Raw genomic sequence first — 20,221 nt, forward strand, 5'->3', positions numbered from 1 at the left:
GACATCCTAGCCTACTTGAAAATATCTCATTCAGTCATCAATAAACATGTTATATCAATGCACATGCCCACATGTATTTACCCACTTCATTTAGCAAAGGACGTCGTCACGTGACACGTGAGGCATGCCAGAGCGGTGTATTCATGTGATAAGCACCCTGCACGCCACGATTATTAGAATTTCTAGTATAACGAAAAGGTCTATAAAATCTCTAACTAGTATCCAACCTGTCCCAACGTCCATACGGTTATTGTACTCCTACATGCTTGAAGCGAATTTGGTCTATACTGAAAATTCGGATTTTAGGAGGAGAGTTTCATAAATGAAGTATATCTAACGCCATTAAACGGATATGAACGAAATTAACACAATAAATGGCGTGGCTTTTGTCTTGCGTACATGTTCCATGCATAAATATTGCTAATACTTGCGCAGTATTGCATATTGATTTAACAGAATCTTTTCAACTTTATATCTAGAAAATGTACACTGGAACTGGAAATCTGTTACGAATACGAGGTATGGTGGGTGCGGCTATCTGACGTAGGTCTATTGGACTTTGACCGGTCGTCGCCATTTGCTGACTGAAATCCGAGGATGATGCTACAATACGTCATTGATAAGATAATTTGCCGAGTCATGCAGCCTTTTGTGTTTGGGTTCATTTATTCACTAGGTGACGGCATTGCATATAAAAGATCTGGCATTGCCTGACTGTATCGCACAAGAATGATGCATCTCTACTGCAGAGATGGGGATTAGGGATATTAGTCGCGTTGCTGATGTAGCTCTGCATAAGAGAGACGGAAAGAGATAATTTTATTCGGTTCCATGAATATTGATAATACATAGATAGATAAATACAAAGCAAAATATATATAATTCAATTCAGAACCAGGCTGTAGCGAAGGGATCGGGAGATCATCAAGTCAGCTACAGCATACACATGAGTTTACAGCTACATAAGCTTACTTTAGTTGCGGCTGCGTATCATAATATATTGGAATTTTTAAGAATGTCAATTCACGTTATCGAGTGTATATTGATGTTGAACAGGACCCCGATGTGGCCGTTAATCTTGATTGTGATTGTTCTTTTAATTTGGAAGCTTGTGCTCGAGAGTAGCATACCAGCTGTTTCATGATTTTGGTATGTGCAAGGGGTGTTTACAAACTAGGAAAAATAGATAATTCTAATCTATTTTGTGGAATGTTTCTTTGCTCAAATTCCTATAATTTTACTCTGGTTCGTGAACCGTTTTTTGTTCAAATATAATCTGATGATAATTATGATTATTATATGCTCTAATTCTAATTCTACTCTAATTTCTGGTATTCCTAATAATGCTACAGCCTACAGGTGAACTGTATAATGCAACACGGACCAAGCTACCTATACAGGCATTTGCTAATCTCTTTCTTAATGAGAATGAAGTCCAATTTGATACGAACTGAACATTCTTGATATAATTTGCAAGTTTCCGTGAATTCAGTAATTCTTATTCTAATCTGATTTAGAAAAAAAATTTGTAGCTATAATTCCAATTCTAATCTAATTTGAAAAAGAACTGTGTAATAATTCTTATTCTAGTCTAATTTGGAAAAAAAAACTGTAGGCCTATAGCTATAATACTAATGTTCTTATGGTATTTTGAATTTCTGAACATGGTGATAATTTTGTGAAAATGATTATAAATAGATTTGAATTTGGTAGTGAACTAGAGGGTGGTACTAGAAAATAACCCTAATTAGGAAATATAATCATTTGTTTTTGCTTTTCTCAGCGTCTTAGTTAATTTGTCTATATCACACTGCCAGAATTATCATGGGGTCAATTTCTGGTGGACTTTATCGGCGGTTACTGCGGGATATTCCTGTCCGTTGCACTCAAACGTGTAAAGATCTCAGCACAACACAAAATAGGAGTTTTTCGGGGTGCGGCAGTCTGCACCAACAAAGCAACGTCAAGCAGTCGAATTCGTTACTCTCAAATTTCAGAGGAAGTGACTTTGATTTTCCGTGCCTAAACAAAAGGTTAGAGGCTAGATTTTCTGTCAGTTTTGTCATATTTAACATGTAATGACCATAATTATATTATAGGCTGAAAGGCTATCTAATTATATCATGTTAAGCTCACTGATGGATTTGTTCTGCAGCAATCACACCATAGTAGTTTCATCTTTAATTAAGATCTAATAGCACAAACAAGTTGCTTTATAGTGACCGGATAATGTATTTTGCAGATACGTCGAAGGTCCGGAACCGTCATATCAGAAAATAGTAGGGGGGTATGAAATTTTCCAATACAACGAACCTTTCCACTTCCTGTATAACGACTGCGTGTTACCGCAATTGGATATTGCGTATGAAACATGGGGAGAGTTGAATGAAGACAAAAGCAATGCTGTTCTTTTATACACAGGCCTGTCAGCCAGTTCGCACGCAAAAAGCCACGAGGTTAGATATTTTTCATTCGGTTTTTAGACTGTTAGCAAACCGAGTTAGCAAAATGTTCATTCCTAACCCTTTTATACAGGGCAACCCCACACCTGGCTGGTGGGAAAAGTTCATTGGCCCTGGTCGGGCTTTGGACACCGACAAGTTTTTCATAATCTGCATAAATCAGTTGGGTGGATGCTACGGAACTACGTAAGTAAAATTTGTTGTGAAATTCCAAGTAATTCTGTATGCCCGGCCAGTTAGTAGCCTACTGACATCAACTAGATATTCGTATGATCACGTCAATATTTGCCATCGTGACTTGCGGTATAGGATTGCAGTTTTGTTAGATGGAATTCGAGTACACTTATGGTCACTTCTCAATACGTAATGACGGCTTACCTACTCATCTTCATTTACTTTGGTCATGTTTGCAACCGGCGTGTGTTGTTGTGCAGTGCTGTTTGCTTGAAGACACTTGTCCTTATCTATTGTGGTCAGCCCGCAACGAAGGCCCAACTACTCATCTGTGTTTGCGATTGAGTTGATCGCCGGTCACATTGTGCAATTCAATTGTGTGCATGACTTGGTTCAATTCTTGACCCCGTGCTGTGAAGTGCTTGCCTTCCTCATAAATTCTGGCTTGAAATGATCATAGTACAGCTTGCAATCCAAAATTACTGCTCCTTAAGCTACTACATTAATTTTGTAAGATTTGTGGTTGGTTGTGTTTGTGTAAATCATATTTCCTGTGCGTGTGGGTAATATATTTTTATTTTTCAATGCAGAGGTCCATCTTCGATCAACCCTGTCACTGGAAAGCATTACGGATCAAATTTCCCGATGATCAGTGTCAAGGATATGGTTGAAGCGTCCGTTCTTCTTTTGAATGAAATGGGAATTGAACAGGTAAGAATTTCATGTGGATTAATGTGTGATTTTTATCTTATGGGCTGTCATTGATTTCTAATATTGTAGCTACACGCTGCTGTTGGATCTTCCCTTGGCGGAATGTGTTCAGTTACTTGCGCATCATTGTATCCAGATCGTCTTAAGAAGTATGTTTTTCCTTCGGATTCTATTTCCTTCATATATTTTTATCGAGAATATATATAGTAGGCTATCTGGGTTATCACATAGGTGTGACGGGATTTCTCAACCTTTTCATAGCCATGACCCACTTTCGGATGCAAAATATTATGTAGCCCTCTTTCTGCCAGAACATACTTAAAATTCTTTCTTCGTGGTGTAATAATAGACAGATTTGATAGACAATTTGTCACACCAGATAAATCCAGCAAAGACTGATTTTATGAGGCTGTAGTAGACAGTCGCTACCTTTAGCAGTATGCTCAGCCGCAGATTGGCATTTAGTGTGAAAATAGGCAGGTAAACAGACTCGAAAACTGGGCATGACATAGCCTATGACTCATGGAACATATCAATGGTATTTTGTTGATTTTTCGGTTATTTCATCACTGAATTTAAGTGCCATACTGGTGACTGTGGTTTGTTAAATGAGTTCACGAGTTTATTTACTTTACTTAGGTATCAGTTATGCACCGTTTACCTGACTGTTGATTGGGATGAATTTGGAAATACACTTATAGCGTAATGTATATTGACCTCCTAGCTGGATAAGCTCATGAGTTGGATTTTAGTTTCTGGTGGATCTTTACAAAAAATTCGCTTCAAGTAACCTTGATGAAATGTTACTGCGCATGCGATTCTATCACACTAACTGTTTTATCTTTTATTCAGATTGGTGTCCATTTCTGCCTGTTCTCAGTCGCGTCCCACTTCGATAGCATTGAGATATCTTCAACGGCGTTGTATTATGGAAGACAGCAATTGGAACAAAGGACATTACTACGAGAGCGATTACCCTTACAGGGGTATGAAACTTGCCAGGTGGGACCAGCGTTGCTCTTATCATGTCATGTAAAGTTGGTGCTTGTCACAAGCTAGTTTCAGCGAAAGAGGTTTCTTCAGTTAGACTTGTGGGGTTTCAATAATTGCTAAGCATTTGACGCCTAAGATAAAAGCACAACATGACGGGGATTAGCAGTATTACCAAGTCGGCTATGTTGAACGAAATTACTGTTTCCGACTGAACAGCAGTCTACTTGTAAAATGATATTAGATGAAATATCCAGTGTGTGAAAGCTATCACATTCACAGTGTGATGTAACAGCCATGTTCAATGTAAACACTGCCCCAGTGCGCCAGTAGTTCAAGCAGTACATCTCAATTTCAAGGGTCTATTTGGACAAAACCTTTTACTGGATTTCGATACTTGGATACTAATAACAGGGTTGTAATGACACGAGTCATGACTCGACTCGAGTCACATTTTTTTGGTGACTCGACTTGACTCGAATGATTGTGCATGACTCGAACCAAGTCATATGACTCGAGACTCGGACAACCAGGACGGACATTTCATTGTAAGAATTGGAAAGTCACCACATTGGCATTTCGTCTATAAGTCCCTGATACTTAAAAAATAGGGTTAGAAACTGTTATGACTGAAGAAATTTACTATATTACGAATTGCGAGCCATTCTGTATCAATGAGCGGTGTTGAAAAGAGTGGGTTGAACTGGATTGAACTCAAAACTGAACAGTGATCATAATGACTTGGACTCGGACTTGAATCAAAACAATATGACTCGGACTCGGCCCTCTACTAGCTGACTCGGACTCGGCCTTGACTCTGGTGAATTCAAAATGTCTCGACTTGACTCGAGTCAAGACTATGAGAGTACGATTGACTTGTGACTCGGTTACAACCCTGACAAATAGTGACTGTTTTGTGCCCATTTTAGAGAAATTGCCACCTTGACTTACCGCAGCGGTCCCGAATGGGAAAAAAGGTTCGGGAGACTAACGCTGCCGGACGCGGAAGTGTCACTATGTCCGACGTTTGAGATCGAGCAGTACATCGAATATCAAGGCCTGTCGTTCAGCACGAAATTCGACCCGAATTCGCTTTTGTATATTTCAAAGGTGAGTCGGTTTTATGCACAAAAAATTTGTAGTCGGCAGGGTTGTAATGGCTCGAGTCGTTAATAAACTAGAAAATGACTCGTACTCGCGACATTCGATATGCCTCGATTCAAGTGACATATTTTGATAGCCTTTGTAGATCGCAGGGTCTTTTACCTGTTTGTATAAACATCTCAAAAGTGCCAAAATGAGTTAAGCATCACTTGAACCCCTGACTGAACAGATATCACTATGACTTGAACTTGGGCTCAGACTGAACACCGTGATGAATAAAATATGACTCAACGGGACTCGAGTCAAAACTGTAAAAAACGAGATTGACTTGTGACTCGAACCCATGCGACACGGTTACAACCCTGGTGGTCTATCTAATTATATGTTGCTTTCCGAACAGGCGATGGATCTATTCGACTTGGACGATTACTTTCCGAAAGGGACCAGCGGACTGTCGCAGATTCGCTGTCCCAGCCTCGTCATGGGCGCCTCAACCGATTTACTGTTTCCTGTCTGGCAGCAGAGGGAATTAGCCAATAAACTGACCAAGCAAGGTAATACTCCTCGTTCTTCACATAAATCAGAAAGTGTTTCCAGAGATGGCCCAAGTAGCCTCTCAGGTGGAAATAAAAGTATCGCCGTAAATCTTTACTTAATTACAAATAGACGTAGTGATTTTCAGGCGCAAAACTCAAGTAGAAGTAAAAAAAATGAAAGATCCGAAAAGTAATCAAGTAGTTTCTAAAAGTAAGTTTGACCACTGCATGACAGACTTTTGATAGCCAATTGGTTGTGGCTACTTTCCAAATTGCAAAATCTATCTTGGCAACGAACGAGAAAGGACTAATGTCTCTGTGAATTGGTGCGATTTTCATGAATATATTCAGAGAACCACTGTATTATGAATGACCTATTCAAGTCTCGTATATCAGGAATGATAGTTGAAAATTAGGACGAGAAATTGTCATTTATTCGTTTGAATAAACAAGTTTAGAGTGAGAATCTATAAATTATGAATCTGAGGTCTTGGTTATCATCCAAGAGTTTCACAGAAGTGATTTGAACCAGGCTTGAACTCGATACTGAACAGTAAACACTATGACTTGACTCGGACTCGAGTCTCAACACTATGACTCGGACTCGATCCGTTGCTACCTGGCTTGGACTCGGCGGTGAATTCAAAATGACTCGACTTGACTCTAGTCAGAACTATAAAAACCAAAATGACATGCGACTTGGAACCTTTGATTTGGCTACAACCTTGGTGAAGTAAAGTGTAAGTAATCTCAAAACATAACCCCTTTGATAAATAGTGCATGCAGTGTAGGTAAAATCTAATTTGTCACTGATCGCCTCTATGTATTTCATATGATCTTGTCTTTTCGATTACAGGAAACGGTGCAGTTACCTACTTCGAGCTGGACTCCATATTCGGGCACGATACCTTTCTCCTTGACGTTAGTTCTGTCGGAACAGCTGTGAAAGGCTTTCTGGAGACCAACAGCCATGAGTTTTGAGCGTGGCTGTATGCTGATACGATTCTGTTTGTACAGCGCCTTGTCAGTTGTGGTGGGGTGTTTTAAACTGTTAGTAAAATAGACTCATCTTCTAACCCATTTATTACTACACTGCTGATGTTATGGTCTGTGTATTTTGTATCAAGTATTGACTCGCTGTATCATACGTGTTACTGACCCTCAGGCGTTCTAATCAAACGCTGTATATTATCATTCAAACATTATTTCTTCTGCTTTTCATTAATTATGATCTTTTCGTCGGATTTCTTGCAATTCTTGTGATGGCGGTCGAGGTAATTCCTACAGTTCCATTCTTGTTACTTTTGTCGCGTGTCATACGTAGTAATCAACGTTATCGTGCTTTGAATAAATACTCTCTTCCAGTATCCTAGGTTTGACTATGGTTATTTAAGTTGAGTAGGTCAGCAGGTTAGGTATATGAAACCTTCGCTCTGTCCGAACATGCGGAACCGACGTGTGTAGTGGCCCGGGCGGAGTTTGCTTGCACTGCGGAGAAAGAAGGAAAAATATTTCAGCATCGTTGGTGACGCAATAGGACCGAGTGACGTGGTGATAAAGTTGGGCTGGAGAGCCTTACACTCCTAAGCAGTGGTATTAGAATGACTTCGGTTCGGTTGATTAGCAATTATTATTAGTCCAATACTCCACAAAAATTGCGATACGGTGAAAAGATAGGAAGGTGTCGAAACGACTTGAAGTAGTCTTTGGAATCAGACAACCAGCTTGGCCAATGCGATGTAAAGAGGAGGCATGCACATTGCACATGGACACAGAATGAAAAGTAGAAGAGTATAATATAGAAAAGCAAGTGACAAAAATGGGGTGGCATGTCACGGAAGACGAGATCAATAGGTCAGGTCGTGGTCCGGTAATCTTGAGGACGGACTTAATCCCCCAATACGAAAGGTAGCCTGAGGAATTTCGGGGATGTTTTCACGGAGTACCTGCATTTAATATCCATAAATGTCAAGTAGAGCCCAGTAGTAGCTTCGCGCACAGTAGTTGTGGAGTGACAAATATGTTTTCACGAAAGTATCAGTGACTATAATTTAGGTACCGGATTGCTAGGTTCCGTCACACCGCATTGTCGCCCATATCAAATATTTCATCACAGTAAATAGGGCTCACCATAACATTTGAAACTACCGTTTCGCAATCTAGCAATTACCTCTCATGTCGTGGCGAGATGGCGCAGTGGTGTTATCCGCGGCTGCAACACCAATGGGTTGCTTGTACGAGTAGTCGACTTCAGAATTCGTATACCTAAGTTAGGGTTGTTCAGAATTGACCGACTTTCAAAATGTCGTGGTTTTCAGTCCGATTCCCATGCTTTATACCATAAAAACATATTCTAGGTACTTTTTTTCGTAATTCATCCCTTGCATCCGTGTGCACATTGAGCTGGAAGAATATCGGCTAAAAATAGGGGATTCCCCTAAAATTTGAGTGTCGACATTCGGACTAGGCTAGTAAAACGTCATATATAAGCTGGTTTTATGTAGCTATTGCGGTTGGAGTGCTACATAACCTCACTATGGAAAGTATTGTCAGTTCAGAACACCATCTTCATGTACCACAGTGCCTTAGAACTCCTCAAAACTGCCTAAGACTGATAGTCATTTTGTTGGATCACCTGTCCTGCACTCCTCAACCCTACCCGAGATTGTTCATCAATTGCCGCGATCACCACGTGCAAGAATACAACTGTAAATGTATCATTCACTCACAGCCACATTATAAACATCACATTGTTTCAAGGAAACGAAACAAAAAGGCAAAGAAACAGATCAACTTGGTAAATAGCCTACTACTTGAATCAGGTCCGGATGAAATGGTTGCTTTAGAGAAATCGGCATATCTGTTTCGTGATCTTCCACGGCTTGTAAGAGACTCGCTCGCTGTTCTTAGTCATCTGTTTTGAAAGCATCAAAGTCGGTATTCAATTTCACCAAACGCTCTGCTGCGCCGTTAACTATTTCAACGCTACTCACAAATTCTTGAGCAGTCACGAAATGCGAATCAGTATGCGGATGCCATTCCGAAACTGGAAGACTAAACCAATCATGTTTGACATGTATAGCATTGAATAGAAACCATGATTCCGGTTCAATGTAAGCAACCATACTCATTGACTCAGAGACAGAGTCAGAGATTAGACTCAGAGGTATAGCCTACCTCTGCGAAATTGTTCAAGGATTGGCATTTGCAGCAATTTAGCAGCCATCGCTTCCTTCACTTTGTCAGGAATCTTTGGTTTAGCCGAGAACATTGTTGATACCACCGTTTCCTCGGTGAGATGCCAATGATGTTCTCGCATCTTTTTATATGCCACATCAGCAACTGTGAAATCGCACAATGAAAAGTCTGTCATGCCATGAAGGAATTTGAGATCAATATACTGTGCTTCACATGCATTACTAGTTTTCAACCAAGCTGGGACATAAAACAGGGCAACATTCTAATGAACTCTTCAGAATAGCCAATTTGCTCTCTCCACATGAACATTTTTGACAGTACAGCACTTGACTCATCCATCCATTAAAATCTGTGTTTTCAGGGCCTGTGGTCGCAGATCCAAACACACTTCACTTCCAGACCTCCCCGGATGACTAGTTCATGAATATGATGGCGACAAGCAGAAGTAGAAAGTAGAAAACTTTCCTGTTTATCAATTCTTCAAGTAACAGAACCGCACCTTTATTTTTTCCATTGTTTGAGGGTGTTGTGTCAAACACAAGAGCTCTGACATTATTTGTTAAATTATAAAGTTCCAGCAGTTCAAATGACAGATCAGCCTGTGTTTTTCCTGTAGCACTCTCCAGAGTTCGATTGCCAAGAAGTTTGCCTTTCTCAAATGCGTTGGAATACGCAGACTCTATGCCAGCACTGCCAAGGCCTCAAATTTCCCTCCGAAACGACTTTTAGTGAGCTTTGCATCCCAGTGCAATGCAATGTGCTTTGGTGGATCGTTTGCTATTTTTTCAAAAATAGACTCAGAAATTTTAAAACGATTTGCAATGCGTCGTCGATAGGTTCCAGATCTTGAAAGATGAAACTCATTAGAGTCACCATCGCAAGCTTTAATCAGTGCTGCAGTTATCATGGTAGCAGCATTATCGCTGACTTTCAAGCGATCAAAAACCTGGCATAGGTCTTTGTCGTTGTATAGGCTTACAGGCGCTTTTAGAGTCACAAATTTAAAGGAATGACCAGATGTCGTCTGTGCCACTTCAAAATCACTGCTGTGGGAAGTGTCAGCTATCTGCGAAGACATAGATGAGCTCTCTGTAAATTCACCTTCGCTACTTGATTCTGGTGCACTCTCTCACACTCATGGTACGTCTTTTTTGTTACATGATTTTCACTTTCAACACGGTATCTTTGCCACCAATTGTTGCTAATCACGGACCCCTTTGATCCTGATAAAATGTTATGTATTCGCGGGAAAGAAGTGTCCTTGCTTCAATTGCCGCCATCGCGTCAGGGGCTCCTATGCCTATAGCTTACTCGGCTTGGCTTCAAAGTCGCTTTGTTTTCTTGATACATATTGCTGGCCTGCAGATTCCTTTAGTGACGGCCATTTGTTTTCTGTTTTCACACTGTCTCTAATCTTTCAATGGCATTGACTTGCGTGATGGTCTTTGTGGCAGCCAGGAACCAAAAACGTATTACTTCATCTCCTACGTCCAGGATGTGTAACTTTACTGGTTCATTTTTCGCATATGAATGCTCTCTTAGGTGTAACACATACTGCATAACTTTCCTAACAGTAGGCAGCTTTGATCCCGTAATGTTTCCTCAGATGGCCCAACTACGAAACGTTGTGTCGGCGACCGTGATCTTCTAGTTTTCTTTGATACTATTGCACTAGATGACAATTTTTTTCAGACATTTCGCACTAGAGCCAATCCTAGAAAAATAAATATACATCAACTCAATCAAGCAACAAAGATTAGTTGGAAACATTTCAGTTCTCTCAGGTCAAACACATACCGTACTGCACAACTTGTGCAATAATAGCCGGATTAGATCAAGTTATTGATTCTGGAAGATAAATATTCCTAAATTGGAAATACTCCTACCAGTACATTGCTTTCTTAGGAACTAACATAAAAATCTGAGCAACCGATTGGCTGTTTTGCACAGTCACTGGAAAAGACATTTACAAGCTTTGTTTTCAATTCCAGTAGACAGGAAAGAGTATCAGGTCCATTAGATCGAATAATACAATACTGCTACAATACTATAATCACTAATCCTGCGCTAGACTCGCTAACAGCGTGAGTCAAAAAGCCACCGGGCAAGTCCTGCACCTCAATCGTAAACACAGTTCTTCAACAACAAAGCAGCAAAACACCTGACTAATCAATGATTCCCATTTCACTGGCGTGCCTAGCGCGTCAACAACGCTAGCACATACGCTTCACGTCAATGAGAACACCTGCAATTCCTGTCGCGTCACTCACAACTGGGGAATCCCCTAATTCCGAAAAAATTTTTGGGTGCATGAAAAAACGGCAATGTGCACACGGATGCAGGGGATGAATTACAAAAAAAAGTAGCCAGAATTTGTTTTTAAGGTATAAGGCATGGGAAACGGACTGAAAACCTAGACTTTTTGAAAGTCGGTCAATTCTGAACAACCCTAACCTAAGTGTTAGGGGTTTATCCAGCCACCTTGAAAAAGTCTAGAAGTGGGCCGTGTTTAAGTCGGCAATTGCGGAGTAAAATTGAAGAATATCGGCCTGGTGTAAATGGCAATAGTAGTCGACAAACACCATGAATACCTCAAAACAAACAAAACCTATCATATATCGTAATTTAGCAGCTCATGACGTGTCCTGCTAATCTGGAAAATCCGGCTTTCTTGAACGTTGCACCTGTTTTAGCAGATCACCTTTGGAGCTTTACGGACAAAAGACATGAACTATATTTTCCGCTTTTTAGAAGTGGTATTTGTATTTCCCTTTCAATTCCGAGTATCATACATTGAGTTCTAATTACTTTCAGTTCTTTTCTCTGCAGAAGATACATGTTGAATCATAAAAGCAAGTGTAGTAATGTCTCTATTTTCCGAAAATAAAGCTACACTAATTATAAATTTGTTATTAACCTACACCAGTGGTCGGGAACCTTTTTCGCCCGAAGAGCCATATTGACCCTATATTTCCCATTTCAACTCCCAAAGAGCAATACATGTCAATCAACTCTTACGTCACAATTGAAAAATCGTGACGTCATGGTAGCGCAAATTCGAAATACCTACGTGGGATTCGTCATTTGCACCGTATTTTCTCTGTTAAAACTCGTACTTATCATGCTAGTTGCCTTATATGAGTAATGAGTATACGAAACTTGATTTACATGGATATTTTGCAAGTTATATATTTTAAATTATATTGCACTTAAAGGGGATTATGATATTTTTCGAAGCTTAAGACAATTACCATTTAGATTTCCAACAGACGTAGACACCAGTAAAAGTATTAATCTACTTTTCACACGCTTTTTACAGGTAATGCGTCTTTTGGTGGTGCTACATGGTATTCCTGATGGCTTTGTAGTCTGCTTGTTGATAATTGTTGAGGTTAAGCTTCATGCAAAATTTGAGACTTTTGTCAGTGATACGAGATCGTAGGTTCGTCTTGATGCTATTCGTAAATGCGAGGCCCCATGATGACATACGCAGGTGGATCCAAACATGGTCACCATAACAGCAGTAGGTATACATACCTACTGTAATGCATGATGCGTCCGTGAGGTGGGGTCAGGGGAGGCACGTAGGGCAGCGCATCCCTTGTCTACTAGATTTTGAACATTTTTACTACCAAAATCATGCAACTTGCCAATTTATTGTTCGAAAATAAAGCGTGAGAGGGGAGGTGAGGCACGGCCGGACCATACCTTACCTGTGATAGCGCAATTAATCGTAAATATCATCGAATTTATAATAACTGATAATAATCGAATGTAATTGTGGCACTGATTCCGATTCGACTTTTCAATTCTCAAAATATTCTGCGGTAACATAACGTTGAGCCACACGCCTACATTTTAACAGCGACTACAAAGCTACGTTATCAATCAAGAACGTGGATAGCTATGCCGTTGTTTGTAATTTGAATTTGTATTTGTGAACTTCTTCGGCAGTTCATTTTTCGCCGCAGATCAGGAAGACAATATGTATTTGAAAACTGCGTTGTGCAATCTAAGATTTCATGGCAGGTACATCGAATTCGGGAATGCTGTTGGTCGCCGGCGCGACATCAACTTGAATTTGAGAATTGAAAAGGGGATATGTGCCCCTAACTCTGAGTACGGCACTGAATTAACCTCTCAAAGACATGTTTAAACTGTCACAAGAATAATTATACAGGTCGTGATGAGGATTTAATAACAAGTTGCTGCAATATTGATAAATTAGGCACAAACATAAAAATTTCGCAAAGAGTCATATCTTATGCCCAAAAGAGCCATATATGGCTCGCGAGCCATAGGTTCCCGACCACTGACCTATACTAATCCCGCAAAGTTTTGAAACCGTATCCGATACAACTTCTCCGTAATGCCCTTCGCCTAAACGTGGGGCCTTATAATATGGTGTAGGGCGCCATGCCATGATGTTCTCGAAAACGGGGTCTTTTAGTAAACAAAGGGTTAGTATCGCATTTTCATTTCAATACTATAATTTGCATCCCATGATGCGAAAGAATGCTTATTCCGTCGAAAATTGATATCTCCTGGGATACATTAATACGAATCAAGCTCTCTGCACCTTCCGCATAGCTTAATTTCCAGCTTTTGACAGTCCATGCGAACGAATTAAGACTGTTTTCAAAACCAATTACATACTTGAGTAGATTTAAAGTCGGTCGATTCTACTTCTACTTCAAATAGTTTCAGGTGGCTTATGGAAGAAGTACTTTTACTACTCGTACTTGAGTAGATTTTTTCGTTCTACTTCTACTTGAGTAGTTTTCTTGACTACTTTGACCACCTCTGGGTAACGGTATACTGACGAAAAGAATTGTACAAATACTGTATTGGTTCGATGGTGAACAATATCAATACGATTTGAAATTTCAATGTCGAAAAGAGGTTGCGCAAGCGCACAATATTGTACAGCATAAAATGTACGAAAACGTTCCTGAGGAAAACAGTCACTAAAGAGAGTCACAGCCAGAGGTGGTCACGCGAACCTGAACCTTTTAGAGGTTCACACCATCGTTAATCATCACCCGACTGCGGTGTTGTGGTTTCGCTCTAGTTAGCACAGGAACAAATCGGTGACTTTGACACCAAATTGCGAGGAGACTAAAAAATGCACCTTGAATTGAAAGTTTTGTGGGAAAATGGAGCAAATTATTGTTAATCACGGAAGCGGAAACGCCAACATGAAACCCTTATATGGAGTTGACATGGAAAATATATTAGTTACACAATAATATAATTCAATTATCTTTGGTTCCGCTTCTGTTTCACTTCCGACTCAAAAGGTCTTGCTATACTTGCTAGAAATATAAACCTATGATCCGTGATATAATGTAATATAAGTATCATCTATATATGCTTGACGGTAATATTTTGAAATCAGTGGTGCGACCCGCCAGCGACTTGAAGGTTCGAATCCGGCCCGCGACGTAATTTGAGTTTGACACCCCCGGTGTACAGTTTACACCCCGCCTTTCTGATTGGAAAGAAGCAACGAATTTTTACCGGATTCGACTATGAGAAAGTCGCAAGTATATGGGATATTAGCGTCTGGCTTGTCAAGGAAGCCTTCGGTAATTGTAAATATAAAATTAAAAGGAGAAGTTCTGTCACCATTGTATTATACCGGCATACGTTGTATTTCAATAATATGAGTTAAATCCGTAAATATGGGGGGGGGAGGGGCGTAAATTTGTGTTGAGCTTGATAAGGGGGCGATAAGTCGAAAAAGGTTGGGAATCACTGAACTAAACAATTGTTATTCTCGCCTGCTTCTTTAACAACAAATCGCACTTGTCTGCACTGTTTGCTTTAACGAGATCTTCCGCATATTTCTCTCCTGTATTATTGTCCAATTCAACATACACATCAGTTAGCCACCATCATTAAACTACACACACCAAAATAAAATGAATGATAGGGGTACGGATACTACAAATAGTCTCCTGAAAAATAATTTTCACACTGCTAAAAACGCAAGTCATCGGATCCACCAGATGTCAGATCTGTTATAGATAACTAACCGACGGATAGATACGCAACACCAGTCGTCACGCTTGCTTGCTCAGAGTAATTTACTGCTCAGCAATCTGAAAGCAACATAATTGCTAATCCCATAGCTGACGACTCAAAATTAAATAAAATTGATCTGATTTGAAATATACGTTAAAATTTCACCAAGGCTATGGAACCACCCAAAAATAGCCTTCGAAGTCTGAAAATTGGCATTGTTCTAAACAATCGCAGCGACGCAGCACAATGACCGTGACAATGACCCTTGCGTGGTTGGGATTGTTCAGAGCAATGCCGATTTGGCGACATATTTAATATTTCATCGATCTTATCTATTCTTTCTTCCCATGACTCTTTGATTTCATCTTTCCTAAACTTATATCCCAATAGGGATGGTGTGAACCTCTGAAAGGTTCAGGTTCGTGTGAACGTGAACCTTTTTGAAAGGTTCTGTGTGAACAAGAACGTGAGCCTCATGACGTCACGTGACGTCATATTACTAATTCCAAACCTACATTTAGGTGAAGTGATAGCCGATATTAATGTACAGATTGTACACAATGTCTATAGCGACGACTCGGGTCACATAATGCCACAATGCTGACGTACATATTGACGTTTTAAACGTCGCCAAATGTATCAACTGGGGCAATTTTTGAGATTGTCAAAGTGCATGCTCGTTTGGTGCTGATTTTTTTACGCTGACAGCACCATGCATAGAGTGGCCCGCAGTTAAAATTCAATAAATTGCAACCAAAGATGTTATAATGAAGTGAAAATTGTAATATATGAAAAACGTTCACAGTGCAGAACCTACCACTGTTTGTTTGTAAACGTGAACCTCTAAATTTCCGAGGTTCACACACAGAACGCGAACATGAACCTCACGTTCACACCATCTCTAATCCCAATATCTTGTGAATTTGTCGAATACCGAGTTTTTTAGCTCAATTCCAGCCGCTCTTGTTAGCGGCATTAGTTGAGTTTTTTCTTCACTAATACTTTGTCCTGTTGCTTTCTCAAAATCTTTCAAGTGCTGTTTCATAATTTTAGTGAGTTTCTCGAGGGCGTAAACGTCGGTAAATCGTCCGCGTATCGCTGAATTTTTAAAACTTATCTGCCTATTCTAATTCCTATCATTTATTCGTCTTTTATTATTTTATTTGCTAATGGTTCCGTTGCCATTACGTAGAGCAGTGGTTCTCAACCTGTGGGGGCGAGAGAAATTGACAAAGTATTTATAATTTGTGACGAAACATGAGTTTCACAACCATTCTGAGAAGACGATTGTTGAAGTTAAAACTTATTCAAGAAAGCTTGCCGAATACAAACTCCAGCAGTCGCGCTCAACGGAGTATAGGCTGATTCCAACTCAGTGACGTGCGGTGAGGTTCTTGGCTGGTGAGGCACGCCCCCCCCCCCACATACACAAACATGCACGCACGTAACATGAGCAGCGGGTATGGAGAGCATATTCTTTGCACACTGATAGCCGTTGCAATTCCATATTCTACAATACATGTAGGACTGGTCGCTATTGTGCTAAATGGGCAAGTTTAGACGGATAATAATTACTATCTCTTCAAGTACCGGTATAAATTATTCGAAGCACACGTAAATAGCATCCTCACCTCAGTTACAAATTTTTTTTCAGTAAAAAAGCACTAGATATGCCGAGTTTCGAAAGAAAATGCCCTAGGACACTAGGTCAAGTCAAAATACGCTAGATCTAGTGTAAAAACACTAGGAGTGGTACCACTGACCACAAACAACGACAACGCAGGCTATGTAAGTATAGCTATCATATACCAAAATTATGGGTTATAGGCAGGCCTGTTTATTTTTGGATTTCTCCAAAAATAACAAAAATAGCTTAGTTTTGGATGTTTTCAAATTTTATTTTTGGAGAATCTCCAAAAATAAGAAATGACGGTGTTTTTAGCCCTAATACTACATAGAAAACTTCACCGAAAGTATGTTATTATCATGTATTCATGTTCATCAACACATCGACATCGTCAGTGATCTTGATCTAACTTTCTGATACTTTCGTCACAGAGTCTTTGGCCTGGAGAATACCCTCCAAATAAAAATCAGTGGGTGACGCCCGGAAGAGACCTTTCTCCCAGTTGATTTTCGAGAAATCAGCTTCAACCGTCGCAGTTGTGGGAAACATCGAGCCATGTGGGTCCAAAGAACTGACGCTCGTCAATAATGCTCTTGAAAGTGACGTCCATTTGGTATCGGACAGACATGGATTGGAATTGGTCTTCGATATTCTTTATCTACTCAGGTGTCCACTTGTTCGACAGCCCACCCCGGTGTTTGTCGATCAATTCACTGAGCTGCAAATAAAGTAGCTTGCATATATGTATCACTGTTGTTTATATTATTAGAATCTAAAACAGCAAGAAGTGTTTGTTCTGTCATGCCTACGAGGTTGCACCACTTGGTGTGGTAGACAGGGCAGAACCCTTTCATTGTCGGCAACTTCAATTTTCTTTATGCCGTCGATGAGCCCTGCTATAAGGCTCCTGGCTGCTTCGAACATGGACTGCTTCTCTTCTTAGTCGATATTCTCGAGAAGGTCGAGGACTGCACAGTGCACACTCTGATCCTCCACGAAATTGCGTGACTCAGTGAACTTGAGAGCCTAGCACCTTCTGACCAAAGAAGCTTCCTTGCCGCGGGTGTCATTGTCCCAGTCCTCAGCGGGGCACCGAGCTCGAAGGCGTTCGACCAGGCGATGGAGCTCATCCTGATGCTCCACGATCAGATGGCCAAATCCCTGAATCTGTGTGACGGTGGTGCTCACCTTTGTGGCCATGCGCTCGAGGACGATTAGTTGGATCCACTACTGCAGCGGAGGGATGCACAGGCCAGACTTCTATCGTTTATAACCCCGAGGAGTTTGACACGGTGTCTAGTCAACCAAGCGGTCATCTTCTTAATTGACAACCAACATGTGTCTACAAACATGGGACACATACTTTTCTTTTCCTGGATCAAGTCATGTTGCCGTTGGAGGTAACCATTCAGTCCCATCATCGTGTTAGACGAAGTTATTGTTGTAGAGGTGGCGGTATTTGGCCTGCGTTACAAGGTCCCACCGGCACCACACTCGCACGATTTCATACCATGCCGCCTGGGAAGCGAGTGGCGCAGTTGGTTAAGCGCCAGCGTCACGACACCAATGGTGGTGGTTCGAATCCCGGTTCGGACTAATTACTATGTGTCGGAGGTTCTATGGGCTCCTCATCGCCGACCTCACTGCTAGTCAGTGACTTTAAAAGCCCAGCTACAGTGAGCCGAGCTATAATTCGGTAGCAACAGTGACGATGATCAACTGAAGATGTGTGCGCGAATGAGACTGAGAGAGTGCAAGAGGAATGGAAAAAGTGAAGCAAAGATACGACGATAAATCAAGCGTGGGAGAGTGGAAGAGCGTCAAAGACCCGAAAAAATGAAATTCATTGTACTGTCCGTGTAATTGCAATGTCGTGGAGCACAAGGCCTTAACCTGGCTAAAAGCACCACTGTCGTGTCCTATCATAATAATAATAAATAAATACCATGCCGCCTCTTCAACCCTTGTCGTGTCGCCTCTGATCCTTCCAGTGAGCGTTTCGGAGACCCCCTCCCGCTCACACATGCTGTTTTTGTGTGTGTTTGTGAGTTTCCTGGTTGTTTCAACAGTATTTACACTGCTCTGACTCGTGCATTTCACTAGAAAACTTGAAAAAACATCATCCAAAAAAAGCTTATTTTTGGATGTTTCAAATCTTATTCTTGGAGAATCTCCAAAAATAAAACCCAATATCCAAAAATAAACAGGCCTGGTTATAGGTATTGCAGTCGAACACAGTGCTCATAAAGGACACAAACAACGACAATGCAGCCTCTGCAAGTAGCTATCACATACCACAATTTAACGTAGCTATGGATGGAAAATACATAACAGCTACATAAGTAAGGGAATGTATTGGCTCCGCATTACGTATTGGCCGTCGCTACTATATAATTTCTACAAGACTGTTGGATTCCGAAATCGATGGCGCGTTTCACTGCGCTTCGATTGTCCAATTGTTAGCGAACAGTGCATGAGGCAGATTCGTTTGTGCCTCACCTGGCCATTGTTTCTCTGCGACGGCATTGTCTGTAATAAAGCCGAATGTCTGTCTGCTCTGCTAATGTGGATTCGGCAAATGTTGCGCATCGGTCTTCCATTCAGTTTTACATAACCAAGCAATCCAATTTGAACAATAGTGTTTGTTAAGGTTTTGGTTGAAATACGACGATGCTTGAATCGAGATTCGCAATAGTGACAGCTCGCCCGATAGTCGGGATATAGAAAGGTTTGTTTGTTTTATTGACACACAATTAGCGCTTTTAACAACTTTGGTCATATGTGCCTGCACAGTAAATTTCATAATATCTTTACGCTTGTCTTGCGTCCTTTTTCTGGTCCTTTTGCTGCCATCTTTCTAGAGTTCGGCTCTCTCTTCCTCCGGGATTTTCAAGGCGCTGTATTTACATCGGGATCGGCGATGAGGACCTCGGAGAAACCTCCGACACATAGAAACATGGCAGAGCCGAGACTCGAACCAGAAACCATTGTAGCCAGTAACCAGGAACGAGGAAAATATATAGGCAAGCGATCACAGGCGGCGCAACAATCAACCAATCAAATCAAACAGGGCAATTAGAGTTGTCGATGGGAAAGTCTACGTACAAATAAAGGACAGTTTGTTTGTTTGTTTATTATATTCATCAATTCATGTCATTTAGAGTCCAGTGGTTCTCAACCTTTTTAACCTCGCGGACCGGTAAAATTTCAAAAGATATTTAGCGGACCGGTGGACCCTAAAAATTGAAATCAACCCCAAATGTAATGTATGCAGCCGTTTTTCTGCAGGTAGAGCAGGGGTGGCCAACTCTACGCACCGGAATCGCTACATAGTGGTCATGTTATGAATAATTACTTGGATCGGTTATACGGTCGCGCTAGGCGCGATTTTT

The 20,221-nt window shown here is 40.8% G+C and overlaps 1 protein-coding gene and 2 long non-coding RNA genes across 4 annotated transcripts in view; all 3 read left to right on the forward strand.

Moving 5' to 3' along the window:
- LOC145449874 (uncharacterized) overlaps positions 1-20,221 on the forward strand; it is a 157,283-nt gene that overhangs the window by 99,105 nt on the left and 37,957 nt on the right. Inside the window, exon 1 of one of the 2 annotated variants that reach the window (XR_013918373.1) lies at positions 12,709-13,476. The exons of the other annotated variant lie outside the window; for it this stretch is intronic. This is a non-coding gene — a long non-coding RNA (uncharacterized LOC145449874). Of the gene's footprint in view, positions 1-12,708; positions 13,477-20,221 lie in introns of those variants that run through there. 2 annotated transcript variants of the gene reach the window in all.
- LOC145449863 (uncharacterized) lies at positions 1,627-7,349 on the forward strand. The gene is made up of 9 exons (XM_080328307.1): positions 1,627-2,033; positions 2,243-2,456; positions 2,536-2,648; positions 3,227-3,347; positions 3,417-3,496; positions 4,200-4,349; positions 5,267-5,447; positions 5,842-5,995; positions 6,834-7,349. Exons 1-9 carry the CDS (start codon positions 1,825-1,827, stop codon positions 6,956-6,958), a joined length of 1,347 nt encoding a protein of 448 aa, XP_080184433.1. The 5' UTR covers positions 1,627-1,824; the 3' UTR covers positions 6,959-7,349.
- On the forward strand, positions 4,356-4,853 carry LOC145449877 (uncharacterized). Its single transcript, XR_013918376.1, has 2 exons — positions 4,356-4,618; positions 4,769-4,853. It is a non-coding gene; the product is annotated as an uncharacterized LOC145449877 (long non-coding RNA).

This window comes from Botryllus schlosseri, chromosome 11, assembly GCF_051294905.1.
Source record: "Botryllus schlosseri isolate E-star chromosome 11, Bs_hap1, whole genome shotgun sequence".
Taxonomy (NCBI): domain Eukaryota; kingdom Metazoa; phylum Chordata; class Ascidiacea; order Stolidobranchia; family Styelidae; genus Botryllus; species Botryllus schlosseri.